General features: G+C 42.1%; 1 protein-coding gene across 1 annotated transcript in view; it reads right to left on the bottom strand.

The window, feature by feature from the left end:
* The window catches only part of LOC133603496 (neural-cadherin), a 422,478-nt gene that overhangs the window by 177,417 nt on the left and 230,344 nt on the right, over positions 1-14,717 (bottom strand). Inside the window, exons 9-11 of the mRNA XM_072913050.1 lie at positions 13,316-13,565; positions 12,963-13,105; positions 1,546-1,718 (exon numbers count right to left, since the gene is read on the bottom strand). Of these exons, the coding sequence (XP_072769151.1) occupies positions 1,546-1,718; positions 12,963-13,105; positions 13,316-13,565 (566 nt within the window). The remainder of the gene's footprint in view (positions 1-1,545; positions 1,719-12,962; positions 13,106-13,315; positions 13,566-14,717) is intronic.

The raw sequence follows: 14,717 nt of genomic DNA, 5'->3' as shown, positions 1-14,717 counted from the left end.
GTTGTGTTTATGTTGTGTTACGGTGCAGATGTTCTCCCGAAATGTGTTTGTCATTCTTGTTTGGTGTGGGTTCACAGTGTGGCACATATTTGTAACAGTGTTAAAGTTGTTTATACGGCCACCCTCAGTGTGACCTGTATGGCTGTTGACCAAGTATGTGTGGCATTCACTTATGTATGTGTAAAAGCTGCATGTAATATGTGGCTGTTCGTATGGAGGAAAAGCTGACGTGACGACAGGTTGTAGAGGACGTTGAAGGCAGTGCCTTTAAGGCACGCCCCCAATAATGTTGACCGGGAGAAATTCGGGAGAATGGTTGCCCCGGGAGATTTTCGGGAGGGGCACTGAAATTCGGGGGTCTCCCGGGAAAATCGGGAGGGTTGGCAAGTATGAGTATTAGCAGTAAATGCGGTGTTACCGCGGCACCGCCACTGAATATAATCGGCGGGCCAGCTCTAATGTTAATTTGATATTGCCTCAAGGGCCAAATGAAATTACCCGGCGGGCCAAATTTGACACCCATGCTTTACAGATACTATAATATGATTGTTCATGTTTTTCACTCAGTACAGATTGGTGTCCTATCGCATTGTGTTGAGCAGTACAAACTGAAACGCGTTTCGTGTTGACGTAGAAGCTAGCTTATCTCTTTCCGTAGTCAGCTTTTACGGCTATTACCGTAGCACGCCGATGTGTTAGTACTAGAGATGTCTTTTTTGCCGATATCCGATATTGTCCAAATCTTAAATACCGATTCCGATATCAACCGATACCGATATATACAATGGTGGAATTAACACATTATTATGCCTCATTTTGTTGTGATGCCCCGCTGGATGCATTAAACAATGTAACAAGGTTTTCCAAAATAAATCAACTCAAGTTATGGAAAAAAATGCCAACATGGCACTGCCATATTTATTATTGAAGTCACAAAGTGCATTATTTTTTTTAACATGCCTCAAAAGAGTTAGTGCTGCAAGGGGTTCTGGGTATTTGTTCTGTTATGTTTATGTTGTGTTACGGTGCGGATGTGTGTTTGTCATTCTTGTTTGGTGTGGGTTCACAGTGTGGCGCATATTTGTAACAGTGTTAAAGTTGTTTATACGGCCACCCTCACCCTTGCATTCACTTGTGTGTGTGAAAAGCCGCAGATACTATGTGATTGGGCCGGCACGCAAATTCCAACCCTTGATGCTGACTGCCAAGCAGGGAAGAATGCTGGTATGAGCTTTTAAACATAACCCGTTAACTGCTGCCAATCAAATGGTAAATAAGATATTCTTTAGGGTTCATATGTTTGTAAATCTGACTGTGATGAACCTCACCACACGTCACTGGTTATTATACAGGTTAGGGAACGTAATTGAAGTATTGTTGACAGTTTTTGAATGCATTTTTAAAGTGATTTAAAGGAAGAAGTGATTTCTCCTAATAGCTGCATTACGAGGCACCAAGAACGAGGACATTTTTACATGTTAGGATGCAAAAAAAACCCAACAAAAAAAAAGTGCAGTTCCCCTTTAAGTGGTCAAACCGGATCACCTCCTGGAAGACGGGCTTGTTGTTGTTGATGTCGTTGATCCCCACGATGACCTGGGCCGAGCTGCTGAGCGGGTACGGACCGCCGGATGCGTTATCGTCGGTGGCTGTGATGGTAAGGACATACTGAGGACCTCTCAGTCTGGGAGGAGGACTCCGACGTAGTTTAATGATGCCTGAACACACAAATAGACACTCGGTAAAGCAGAAAGTATCATGGATGTTGTCGAAAAGGAGTCTCCAAAGTGTGGCCAAGGGGTCACTGAAGGCCCACAGCTCGTGTTTTCTTAGCCCAGGGGTCGGCAACCTTTACCAGTCAAAGAGCCATTTTGACCAGTTTCAGAAATTATAGAAAACAATGGGAGCCGCAAAAATATTTTGAAATTTTAAATGAAATAACACTGCATACAAAGTTTTTTTTTTTGCTTTGTGCTAATAACCAGGGGTCTCAAACACGCTGCCCACACCTTTATATGGAATTTGAAAGCTGGTGCGGCACGCGGGTTTTACAGTAATGGCGCTTGTCAGCGTCATGCGTGCCGTGATGGTACAGCATATAGCGCCCACTACAACCAGCGTGCCTGATCAGCCACACGTTGTATGGGGCTTCCGCTTGCTCACGTGGGTTACAGCAAGGCATACTTGGTCAACAACCACACAGGTCACACTGACGGTGGCGGTATTAAAAAAAACAAAACCTTTAACACTCTTACTAATAATGCGCCACACTGTGAACCCACATCAAACAAGAATGACAAACAAATTTCGGGAGAACATCTGCACCGTAACACAACATAAACACAACAGGACAAATACCCAGAATCCCATGCAGCCCTAACTCTTCCGGGATACATTATACACCCCCCGCCCACCTCAACCGACGCACAGGGGGGCGGGGGGTTGATGTGTGAGGGAGCAGGGTTGGGGTGGGGGCGGGGTTTGATGGTAGCAGGGGTGTATAATGTAGCCCGGAAGAGTCAGGGCTGCATGGGATTCTGGGTGTTTGTTCTGTTGTGTTTATGTTGTGTTAAGGTGCAGATGTTCTCCCGAAATGTGTTTGTCATTCTTGTTTGGTTTTGGTTCAAAGTGTGGCGCATTATTAGAGTGTTAAAGTTGTTTTATATGACCACCGTCAGTGTAACCTGTGTGGCTGTTGACCAAGTATGCCTTGCTGTCACGTACGTGTGCAAGCAGAAGATGTATATTGTATTACAATTGTTGGGCTTGCATGCTGTTAATACAGATTGTATAGGGCGCCAAATGTTATACCATTATGGCACGCCCTTATTATAGCTGTAAGGGTGAAAATCGGTGAATATTAATCCCGGGAGTTTTCTGCGAGAGGCACTGAAATCCGGAAGTCTCACGGGAAAATTGGGGGGTTCAGCAAGTAAGCTGCTGAGCCACATCAGATTGATCAAAGAGCCGCATGCGGCTCCGTAGCCGCGGGTTGCCGACCCCTGTCTTAGCCCATAGTATATTGTCAAATAAAACCAAACAAAAAACAACAAAAAAGACATTCGAACTTTTAAAGATCCCAAAATCTCGTTTTTAAACCCGTGGAGACCTGGCATTCCAGGCTATAGCTCCCAGACTCTGGAACAATTTGCACCAGACCCTCCCTGATCTTGACACGTTTAAGAAACATTTCCAAACTTCTCCTTTTAGTAAAGCTTTTACTTAATGCACCTTTTAACTATCAATTTTAATCCACTTTGTATCCTTTTTATGATGTTGCCCCTGTTGTTTTAAATTGAATTGTTGTGTTACTTTACCTATGTTTTGTACAGCGCTTTGTGAAAAGCACTTTATAAATAAAATGTATTTACTTACTTTTAGGGGGTCTATTTAGTTTAGTGTTTAAAAACAATGTCAGTGTGTTTCTAAGTACCTTTTGAGCACATCCCACAATACTGTGATAATATTGGTATCCGTGATAACTGTAGTTACAATAACCAAGATATACAAACCCTGTTTCCATATGAGTTGGGAAATTGTGTTAGATGTAAATATAAACGGAACACAATGATTTGAAAATCCTTTTCAACCCATATTCAATTGAATGCACTACAAAGACAACATATTTGATGTTCAAACTCATAAACTTTATTTTTTTGTTGCAAATAATCATTAACTTTAGAATTTGATGCCAGCAACACGTGACAAAGAAGTTGGGAAAGGTGGCAATAAATACTGATAAAGTTGAGGAATGCTCATCAAACACTTATTTGGAACATCCCACAGGTGAACAGGCAAATTGGGAACAGGTGGGTGCCATGATTGGGTATAAAAGTAGATTCCATGAAATGCTCAGTCATTCACAAACAAGGATGGGGTGAGGGTCACCACTTTGTCAACAAATGCGTGAGCAAATTGTTGAACAGTTTAAGAAAAACCTTTCTCAACCAGCTATTGCAAGGAATTTAGGGATTTCACCATCTACGGTCCGTAATATCATCAAAGGGTTCAGAGAATCTGGAGAAATCACTGCATGTAAGCAGCTAAGCCCGTGACCTTCCATCCCTCAGGCTGTACTGCATCAACAAGCGACATCAGTGTGTAAAGGATATCACCACATGGGCTCAGGAACACTTCAGAAACCCACTGTCAGTAACTACAGTTGGTCGCTACATCTGTAAGTGCAAGTTAAAACTCTCCTATGCAAGGCGAAAACCGTTTACCAACAACACCCAGAAACGCCGTCAAATTCGCTGGGCCTGAGCTCATCTAAGATGGACTGATACAAAGTGGAAAAGTGTTCTGTGGTCTGACGAGTCCACATTTCACATTGTTTTTGGAAACTGTGGACGTCGTGTCCTCCGGACCAAAGAGGAAAAGAACCATCTGGATTGTTGTAGGCGCAAAGTTGAAAAGCCAGCATCTGTGATGGTATGGGGGTGTATTAGTGCCCAAGACATGGGTAACTTACACATCTGTGAAGGCGCCATTAATGCTGAAAGGTACATACAGGTTTTGGAGCAACATATGTTGCCATCCAAGCAACGTTACCATGGACGCCCCTGCTTATTTCAGCAAGACAATGCCAAGCCACGTGTTACATCAACGTGGCTTCATAGTAAAAGAGTGCGGGTGCTAGACTGGCCTGCCTGTAGTCCAGACCTGTCTCTCATTGAAAATGTGTGGCGCATTATGAAGCCTAAAATAGCACAACGGAGACCCCCGGACTGTTGAACAACTTAAGCTGTACATCAAGCAAGAATGGGAAAGAATTCCACCTGAGAAGCTTCAAAAATGTGTCTCCTCAGTTCCCAAATGTTTACTGAGTGTTGTTAAAAGGAAAGGCCATGTAACACCAACTACTTTGGCACGTGTTGCAGCCATGAAATTCTAAGTTAATTATTATTTGCAAAAAAAAAAAAAAAAGTTTATGAGTTTGAACATCAAATATGTTGTCTTTGTAGTGCATTCAACTGAATATGGGTTGAAAAGGATTTGCAAATCATTGTATTCCGTTTATATTTACATCCAACACAATTTCCCAACTCATATGGGGCTTGTATATATGTAATGAAATAAATATATATATACAGCTAGTCAAAACACACCCGACTCATCGTGTAAATACAAACTTCTCCCTATCGGCGTATTACGGATACGACTACAGCAGAAGTCAGACTGATTTGCAGGTGTGTAATTTGTTGTGAGTTTATGCACTGTGTTGGTTTTGTTGTTTGAACAAGGTGATGTTCATGCATGGTTCATTCAGTAAAAAAAAACATGGTAACACTTTAGTATGGGGAACATATTCACCATTAATTAGTTGCTTATTAACATGCAAATTAGTAACATATTGGCTCTTAACTAGTCATTATTAAGTACTTATTAATGCCTTATTCGGCATGGCCTTATTATAACCCTAACCAAAAAACTCTAAATTAAGTCTTTGTTACTTAGAATGTTCCCCATACTAAAGTGTCACCAAAAACATATAACTTTGTCTTGATTTTGAAAAAAAAGAAGGGTTCGGTGAATGCGCATATAATACTGGTGGGGTTCGGTACCTCCAACAAGGTTAAGAACCACTGATATATATATATAAGAAATACTTGAATTTCAGTGAATTCTAGCTATATAAATATACTCCTCCCACCTTAACCACGCTCCCGGCCCCGCCCACCCCCATCTCCTGAATTCGGAGGTCTCAAGGTTGGCAAGTATGGGGTAAGTTTGCAAATGGTTTGTGCGTGGGTTTCTGAAAACAAATGCCATGTTTTCACGTCAACAAGACAGAGCAAAAGAGCACACACACACACACACACACACACACACACACACACACACACGCACACAAACAAACAAACAAACAAGGCAGTATATAAGCCGCTTTTCCAGCAACACGAATGGAGGCTGCGAGGGAGCGAACGCACTTCATGAAAATACTTCCAACACTTTGAAGTGACAAAGCTCAACATCGCAATAAGCCAAAAGGCCATCTGCCGTGTGTGTGTGTGTGTGTGTGTGTGTGTGACAATAAAAGACTCTTATTTCCATTTATGTGCACACGTTTATCGCTTTGAAGCCGTGTGTGTTTGTGTGTGCAGGAAAGAGCAGAGTGCATGTTGGGTGATAAGGTGACACATATATATATATACACACACACACACACACTCACACACACAAGATAAACACCACAGCTGAATATCAATAAATAATTACGTGTGTGTTCATGTTTTATATTCGTGCATTTTTGTGTGTGTGTGTGTGTGTGTGTGTTTCTGGTTTAATGCTCCCCAGCTTTGTACCCAAACACTGGTTACCGCGGCAACACGCACCGGGCCAGGGTCATGTTGCATGTTGTTATGCTAATGCCTGCTAAGAAGTAAACAAACATGCCGACTATCCAGGGAAAAGGAATGGTTTTTGTATTTCTGATTAAAAACAATAATGACGTGCATAATCACTTGAAGCAGAAGGTTAAAAAAATTGACAAAATCTATATTTGGATGTGGGCGTGGCTTAGAGAGGATGTCACTTGGATGCAATATAACAAAAAAGGTTAAAGGTATTCATTTAATAAATTCATTAAAAAAAAAATTCAAATTTTTAACATTTCTGGTTTTATACCTTTAACAAAAGTATAGAATTAGGGTTTTTGAATATTTGGGCACCTAACTATTCGATCCCGGGGCGGATGATCCGATTCAGAATCGATTCTCAATTCAACACGGTTCTCGTTTCAAACCGATTCTCGCAATGTATTATTTGGTACGATAATTAGAATAAAACTTTTTTAAAACAGGCTACAGGTTAAAAAAGGTCCTTCTCCAAATTACGTCTTTTTAAAAATTGAGTCCTATTAAAAAAAAATAAAAAATCTATATTTGCTTTATATATATACACAGGTAAAAGCCAGTAAATTAGAATATTTTGAAAAACTTGATTTATTTCAGTAATTGCATTCAAAAGGTGTAACTTGTACATTATATTTATTCATTGCACACAGACTGATGCATTCAAATGTTTATTTCATTTAATTTTGATGATTTGAAGTGGCAACAAATGAAAATCCAAAATTCCGTGTGTCACAAAATTAGAATATTACTTAAGGCTAATACAAAAAAGGGATTTTTAGAAATGTTGGCCAACTGAAAAGTATGAAAATGAAAAATATGAGCATGTACAATACTCAATACTTGGTTGGAGCTCCTTTTGCCTCAATTACTGCGTTAATGCGGCGTGGCATGGAGTCGATGAGTTTCTGGCACTGCTCAGGTGTTATGAGAGCCCAGGTTGCTCTGATAGTGGCCTTCAACTCTTCTGCGTTTTTGGGTCTGGCATTCTGCATCTTCCTTTTCACAATACCCCACAGATTTTCTATGGGGCTAAGGTCAGGGGAGTTGGCGGGCCAATTTAGAACAGAAATACCATGGTCCGTAAACCAGGCACAGGTAGATTTTGCGCTGTGTGCAGGCGCCAAGTCCTGTTGGAACTTGAAATCTCCATCTCCATAGAGCAGGTCAGCAGCAGGAAGCATGAAGTGCTCTAAAACTTGCTGGTAGACGGCTGCGTTGACCCTGGATCTCAGGAAACAGAGTGGACCGACACCAGCAGATGACATGGCACCCCAAACCATCACCCAACCATGCAAATTTGGCATTTCCTTTGGAAATCGAGGTCCCAGAGTCTGGAGGAAGACAGGAGAGGCACAGGATCCACGTTGCCTGAAGTCTAGTGTAAAGTTTCCACCATCTAATTTACTGGCTTTTACCTGTATATGTATATATATATGTATATATATATATATATATATATATATATATATATATATATATATATATATATACAAACCCTGTTTCCATATGAGTTGGGAAATTGCGTTAGATGTAAATATAAACAGAATACAATGATTTGCAAATCATTTTCAACCCATATTCTATTGAATGCACTACAAAAACTTTATTTATTTTTTGCAAATAATAATTAACTTAGAATTTCATGGCTGCAACACGTGCCAAAGTAGTTGGGAAAGGGCATGTTCACCACTGTGTTACATGGCCTTTCCTTTTAACAACACTCAGTAAACGTTTGGGAACTGAGGAGACACATTTTTGAAGCTTCTCAGGTGGAATTCTTTCCCATTCTTGCTTGATGTACAGCTTAAGTTGTTCAACAGTCCGGGGGTCTCCGTTGTGCTATTTTAGGCTTCATAATGCGCCACACATTTTCAATGAGAGACAGGTCTGGACTACAGGCAGGCCAGTCTAGCACCCGCACTCTTTTACTATGAAGCCACGTTGATGTAACACGTGGCTTGGCATTGTCTTGCTGAAATAAGCAGGGGCGTCCATGGTAACGTTGCTTGGATGGCAACATATGTTGCTCCAAAACCTGTATGTACCTTTCAGCATTAATGGCGCCTTCACAGATGTGTAAGTTACCCATGTCTTGGGCACTAATACACCCCCATACCATCACAGATGCTGGCTTTTCAACTTTGCGCCTACAACAATCCAGATGGTTCTTTTCCTCTTTGGTCCGGAGGACACGACGTCCACAGTTTCCAAAAACAATGTGAAATGTGGACTCGTCAGACCACAGAACACTTTTCCACTTTGTATCAGTCCATCTTAGATGAGCTCAGGCCCAGCGAATTTGACGGCGTTTCTGGGTGTTGTTGGTAAACGGTTTTCGCCTTGCATAGGAGAGTTTTAACTTGCACTTACAGATGTAGCGACCAACTGTAGTTACTGACAGTGGGTTTCTGAAGTGTTCCTGAGCCCATGTGGTGATATCCTTTACACACTGATGTCGCTTGTTGATGCAGTACAGCCTGAGGGATGGAAGGTCACGGGCTTAGCTGCTTACATGCAGTGATTTCTCCAGATTCTCTGAACCCTTTGATGATATTACGGACCGTAGATGGTGAAATCCCTAAATTCCTTGCAATAGCTGGTTGAGAAAGGTTTTTCTTAAACTGTTCAACAATTTGCTCACGCATTTGTTGACAAAGTGGTGACCCTCACCCCATCCTTGTTTGTGAATGACTGAGCATTTCATGGAATCTACTTTTATACCCAATCATGGCACCCACCTGTTCCCAATTTGCCTGTTCACCTGTGGGATGTTCCAAATAAGTGTTTGATGAGCATTCCTCAACTTTATCAGTATTTATTGCCACCTTTCCCAACTTCTTTGTCACGTGTTGCTGGCATCAAATTCTAAAGTTAATGATTATTTGCAACAAAAAAATAAAGTTTATGAGTTTGAACATCAAATATGTTGTCTTTGTAGTGCATTCAATTGAATATGGGTTGAAAAGGATTTTCAAATCATTGTATTCCGTTTATATTTACATCTAACACAATTTCCCAACTCATATGGAAACAGGGTTTGTATATCTTGGTTATTGTAACTACAGTTATCACGGATACCAATATTATCACAGTATTGTGGGATGTGCTCAAAAGGTACTTAGAAACACACTGACATTGTTTTTAAACACTAAACTAAATAGACCCCCTAAAAGTAAGTAAGTACATTTTATTTATAAAGTGCTTTTCACAAAGCGCTGTACAAAACATAGGTAAAGTAACACAACAATTCAATTTAAAACAACAGGGGCAACATCATAAAAAGGATACAAAGTGGATTAAAATTGATAGTTAAAAGGTGCATTAAGTAAAAGCTTTACTAAAAGGAGAAGTTTGGAAATGTTTCTTAAACGTGTCAAGATCAGGGAGGGTCTGGTGCAAATTGTTCCAGAGTCTGGGAGCTATAGCCTGGAATGCCAGGTCTCCACGGGTTTAAAAACGAGATTTTGGGATCTTTAAAAGATCGAATGTCTTTTTTGTTGTTTTTTGTTTGGTTTTATTTGACAATATACTATGGGCTAAGACAGGGGTCGGCAACCCGTGGCTACGGAGCCGCATGCGGCTCTTTGATCAATCTGATGTGGCTCAGCAGCTTACTTGCTGAACCCCCCAATTTTCCCGTGAGACTTCTGGATTTCAGTGCCTCTCGCAGAAAACTCCCGGGATTAATATTCACCGATTTTCACCCTTACAGCTATAATAAGGGCGTGCCATGATGGTATAACATTTGGCGCCCCAATTTGCCTGTTCACCTGTGGGATGTTCCAAATAAGTGTTTGATGAGCATTCCTCAACTTTATCAGTATTTATTGCCACCTTTCCCAACTTCTTTGTCACGTGTTGCTGGCATCAAATTCTAAAGTTAATGATTATTTGCAATTTTTTTTTTTTTTTTATCAGTTTGAACATCAAATATGTTGTCTTTGTAGTGCATTCAATTGAATATGGGTTGAAAAGGATTTGCAAATCATTGTATTCCGTTTATATTTACATCTAACACAATTTCCCAACTCATATGGAAACGGGGTTTGTAGAATGTGAGATATAACAGGATAATTCATACATTTGTCATTTGTTTTCAAAACGCTTACAAAAAAGTGGGACCCCAAGAATTTACTGAGGGACCCCATTTTTATGACTTGATGGGGTCCCTGGGACCCCATTTTGAAAATTCTTAGCGCCAACACTGCTGTCAACAGAGGAGAAAAAATTATTTATTTGAATAAATATATTATTTATAAAGCAAATTCGAGTATCATTGGCAAATTTTCACCTCGTCCCGGCCTTGGTACGCATATATGTGTCCTCTTTTTGGGATTTCAGAATATGGTCAGCCTACTCTATGGGGTCTTGGGGCACTAAGGAGGTTAACTCCTTTATGACTTACTGTAATAACTTGAAGTAAATAATGAAGATTAAAAAACAATGACAAACAAAAAATTCCCAAAAAAACCCAACTAAAAGCTTACTATTTTATGTTTCCATAATTTGTATATATTATTAATGTTGTAAATACAATTTTTCATATATCTAGAAAGGCTGGTCCTAAAGAGGTAGGGATTTTTCGGAGGTCTCAAGAAGGTAAGAAATACAAACGTGTGTGTGTGTGTGTGTGTGTGTGTGTGTGTGTGTGTGTGTGTGTGTGTGTGTCTTATATTTCTACCTTTCTTGAGACATCAACAAGGAAAAGTAGCTTCCATATGAGGAGGTGTGAACAAGTTAGGACCGAAATCATGGTCCCAATGCAAAAAAGCATTGCATCTAATAGAGAGCCAAATACTAGAGTCCGTGAACATTGCTCCAAAGTCAGGATTTTTTGTTGATTTAATGTGCATACAAAAGTAAACATTGACGGGTACAAAGGCAACAATATATGATAAAAGAAGACGGCAGCTAAAGAAGGACTTCCCTATTCAACCCCGAAAAAACCCGCCAGGTGAACAGCTAATTTTACAAATTCTGGTGTTGACGTAAGACAACCCGCATGTGATCATAGGATGAACAAATACACTACACTACTAAGACTATAGTGGCCATTAACAGTTAGCTTCTACAGCTGGGTTGCCCAAAGTGCGGCACAGGGGCCATCTGTGGTCCCTGACTCCTTTGGCCTTAAGCACATTACAAAAAAAAAAAATAGAGAATGTCTCATTTGCACCCCTGGTGGTGAAATCTATCAAAATGAGGGTGGTCCCAAAAAGGAGGGATTTTTCAAATTGACTGTGTGTCGGTTTTAAAAGTGCCTCCTCCTCTGGTCAACATATGAAATAACAAGTGTGTGTAAAAAATTGAAATGCGCCCCCTTTGGCCAAAATTAATTTTAAAAAAATTAAATAAATATGTATGTAGAGACATACTGTAATAACTTGAAGTAAATAATGAAGATTAAAAAACAATTACAAAAAAAAAAAAAAATTATAATTGCATAATTTGTATATATTATTAATGTTGTAAATACAATTTTTTATATATCTAGAAAAGCTGGTCCTAAAGAGGTAGGGATTTTTCGGACGTCTCAAGAAAGTAAGAAATACAAATGTGTGTGTGTGTGTGTGTGTGTGTGTGTGTGTGTGTGTGTGTGTGTGTGTGTGTGTGTGTGCGTGCGTGTGTCCTGGGCATGACGTTAAAGTGCATCCGGCAGTGGAGGCTCCTCTATGGGGTCGTGGGGCACTAAGGAGGTTAACCCCTTTACTACTGTTACCCCAGGTGGCCCTTGGCAAAGGCCTAGTACCTGACTGCCCCCGAGCCAGGGATACGGTGAAGACCTCAACGGCGGAGCAGGCGGAAGACGGTAGATTTCAAGAACTACCACCACTGCTGCGATGCGGAAGAAGGCTGCAGCAGAAAAGGAGAACTCCCACAACGGCTGCAATGCGGAAGAAGGCTGCAGCAGAAAAGGGTCCCCAGTCGTCTTGGAACTCCATGCCACTGGACCCTGACCCGATTCTGTCAAGGATCGTGTGGTGACTGTCTGTGCACCAGTCTCCCCATGTTAAACACAGTCATGCACAGGCATCCTCCATAAAGGGATACTCCCCTACCAGGAGGATTGTCATACTCGTTCCAGTGACCGCCGATGACTGTGTGTGTGTGTGTGTGTGTGTGTGTGTGTGTGTGTGTGTGTGTGTGCGTGTGTCCTGGGCATGACGTTAAAGTGCATCCGGCAGTGGAGGCTCCTCTATGGGGTCTTGGGGCACTAGGAGGTTAACCCCTTTACTACTGTTACCCCAGGTGGCCCTTGGCAAAGGCCTAGTACCTGACTGCCCCCGAGCCAGGGATACGGTGAAGACCTCAACGGCGGAGCAGGCGGAAGACGGTAGATGAAAGAACTACCACAACGGCTGCAATGCGGAAGAAGGCTGCAGCAGAAAAGGGTCCCCAGTCGTCTTGGACTCCATGCCACTGGACCCTGACCCGATTCTGTCAAGGATGGTGTGGTGACTGTGCACCAGTCTCCCCACGTTAAACTAAGTCACGCACAGGCATCCTTCATAAAGGGATACACCCCTACCAGGAGGATTGTCATACTCGTTCGAGTGACCGCCGATAATGATGAGTGGTATACAATAATAATCACGTCTCTCTCACCTTTCTGGTTGTCCAGCAGGAAGTTGCTGTCCTCGTTGCCGCCGGTGATGGCGTACGACACGGCGTCCCCGTCGGGGTCGTTGGCGTGGACGATGGCGACCAGCGTGTCGGGCCCGGCATCCTCGCTGAGGAAGGTCTTGTAGCTGAAAGAAAAGTTAGAAGTTGAGTTGGAGTTTGGATCCACACAGGAGGAAGTGAAGGTGCAAAAAGACGGGGGTGTGAAAAACGGGGGGAAAAAAAGGTGTGGCGAGAAAGTAAAAATGATGTGTGAAAGAGACAGATGGATTAAAAATAGACTAATGAGAGCAACTGGGCGAGAGACGGGGAGAGAGAGAGAGAGAGAGTGAACGTACACGCTCTGCGAGAAGACGGGCGACTCGTCGTTGCTGTTGGCCACTCGGACGCGCACGGAGGCGGAGCCCGTGCGGGGCGGAGTCCCCGCGTCCACGGCGACCACCGAGAACTCGTAGACGTGATTGGGCCGCTCGTAGTCCAGGCGGCGGGCGGGGCTGACCACGCCCCCTGCGGTGATGTCAAAGTCGCCGCTGTGCACCAAGTAGGAGAGCTCCGAGTTCACGCCCGAGTCGCAGTCCCGCGCCAACACTGCGCAGGAGGAGGAGGAAGAGGCATTGAAACGTAATGAGCTAAAAAAAAATATATTTTAGAACATTGGCGGTATAGCTCGGTTGGTAGAGCGGCCGTGCCAGCGACTTGAGGGTTCCAGGTTCGATCCCCGCTTCCGCCATCCTAGTCACTGCCGTCGTGTCCTTGGGCAAGACACTTTACCCACCTGTGCCACCCACACTGCTTTAAATGGAACTTAGATATTGGCTTTCACTATGTAAAGTGCTTTGAGTCACTAGAGAAAAGCGCTATATAAATATAATTCACTTCACTTCCACAGTCGCACATTAATAAAATACGAATGTGCTGATACCACTTTTTCATATTGGAGCTTTGACTTTACCTATATTACGAGATTAATCCGATACGATATCAGCATGAACCGAACATACTTTTTTTTATTTTGTAGTGTGGAATGTAGGGTTGTGCAATATACCAGTATCAGTATAGTACCGCGATACTAATGAGTCATATTCAGTACTATACCACCTCCAAAAAGTGCCGGTCCACCCCATCGTCGTCACGTCGTGTCATTGCTGGTTTACGAGCATGTTCGGCAGCGCACAGTCACAGAGTACTTACAAGCAGACACGGTGTGTAGACAGAAAAGGGAGAACGGGACGCATTTTGGCTTAAAAACTAACAATAAAGGTGAAGTTATAACACTGAAACGCCCTCAGGAAGAGGTGCTTTAACCCTTGTGCTAAAGTCCATCCGCAGTCTGCAGTGTTGTAGCTACTTCTAAAATCACTAATCCTTGTCTCCATGGCGACAAATAAAGTACGTTTCTTACAAGTATCATTATCACTGCAGGACCAGGACTAGCTAAACATGCTTCACTACACACCGTAGCTCACCGGCCTCAAAATGTAAACAAACACCATTGGTGGATCTACACCTAATATCCACTGTAATGATACCAAGTACAGGAGCGTATCTAGTCCATACGACATTTTTTGGCATCACAACATTTTCTTTCGTTTTTTTTTCATTTATATTATGATTATAAAGTCAGGAAATATGTCCCTGGACACATGAGGACTTTGAATATGACCAATGTATGATCCTGTAACGACTTGGTATCGGATTGATACCCAAATTTGTGGTATCATCCAAAACTAATGCAAAGTA

This window comes from Nerophis lumbriciformis, linkage group LG04, assembly GCF_033978685.3.
Source record: "Nerophis lumbriciformis linkage group LG04, RoL_Nlum_v2.1, whole genome shotgun sequence".
NCBI classification, from domain to species: Eukaryota; Metazoa; Chordata; class Actinopteri; order Syngnathiformes; family Syngnathidae; genus Nerophis; species Nerophis lumbriciformis.
Note: the sequence above shows the minus strand (reverse complement) of the source record. Positions and strands in the feature narration are given on the sequence as shown.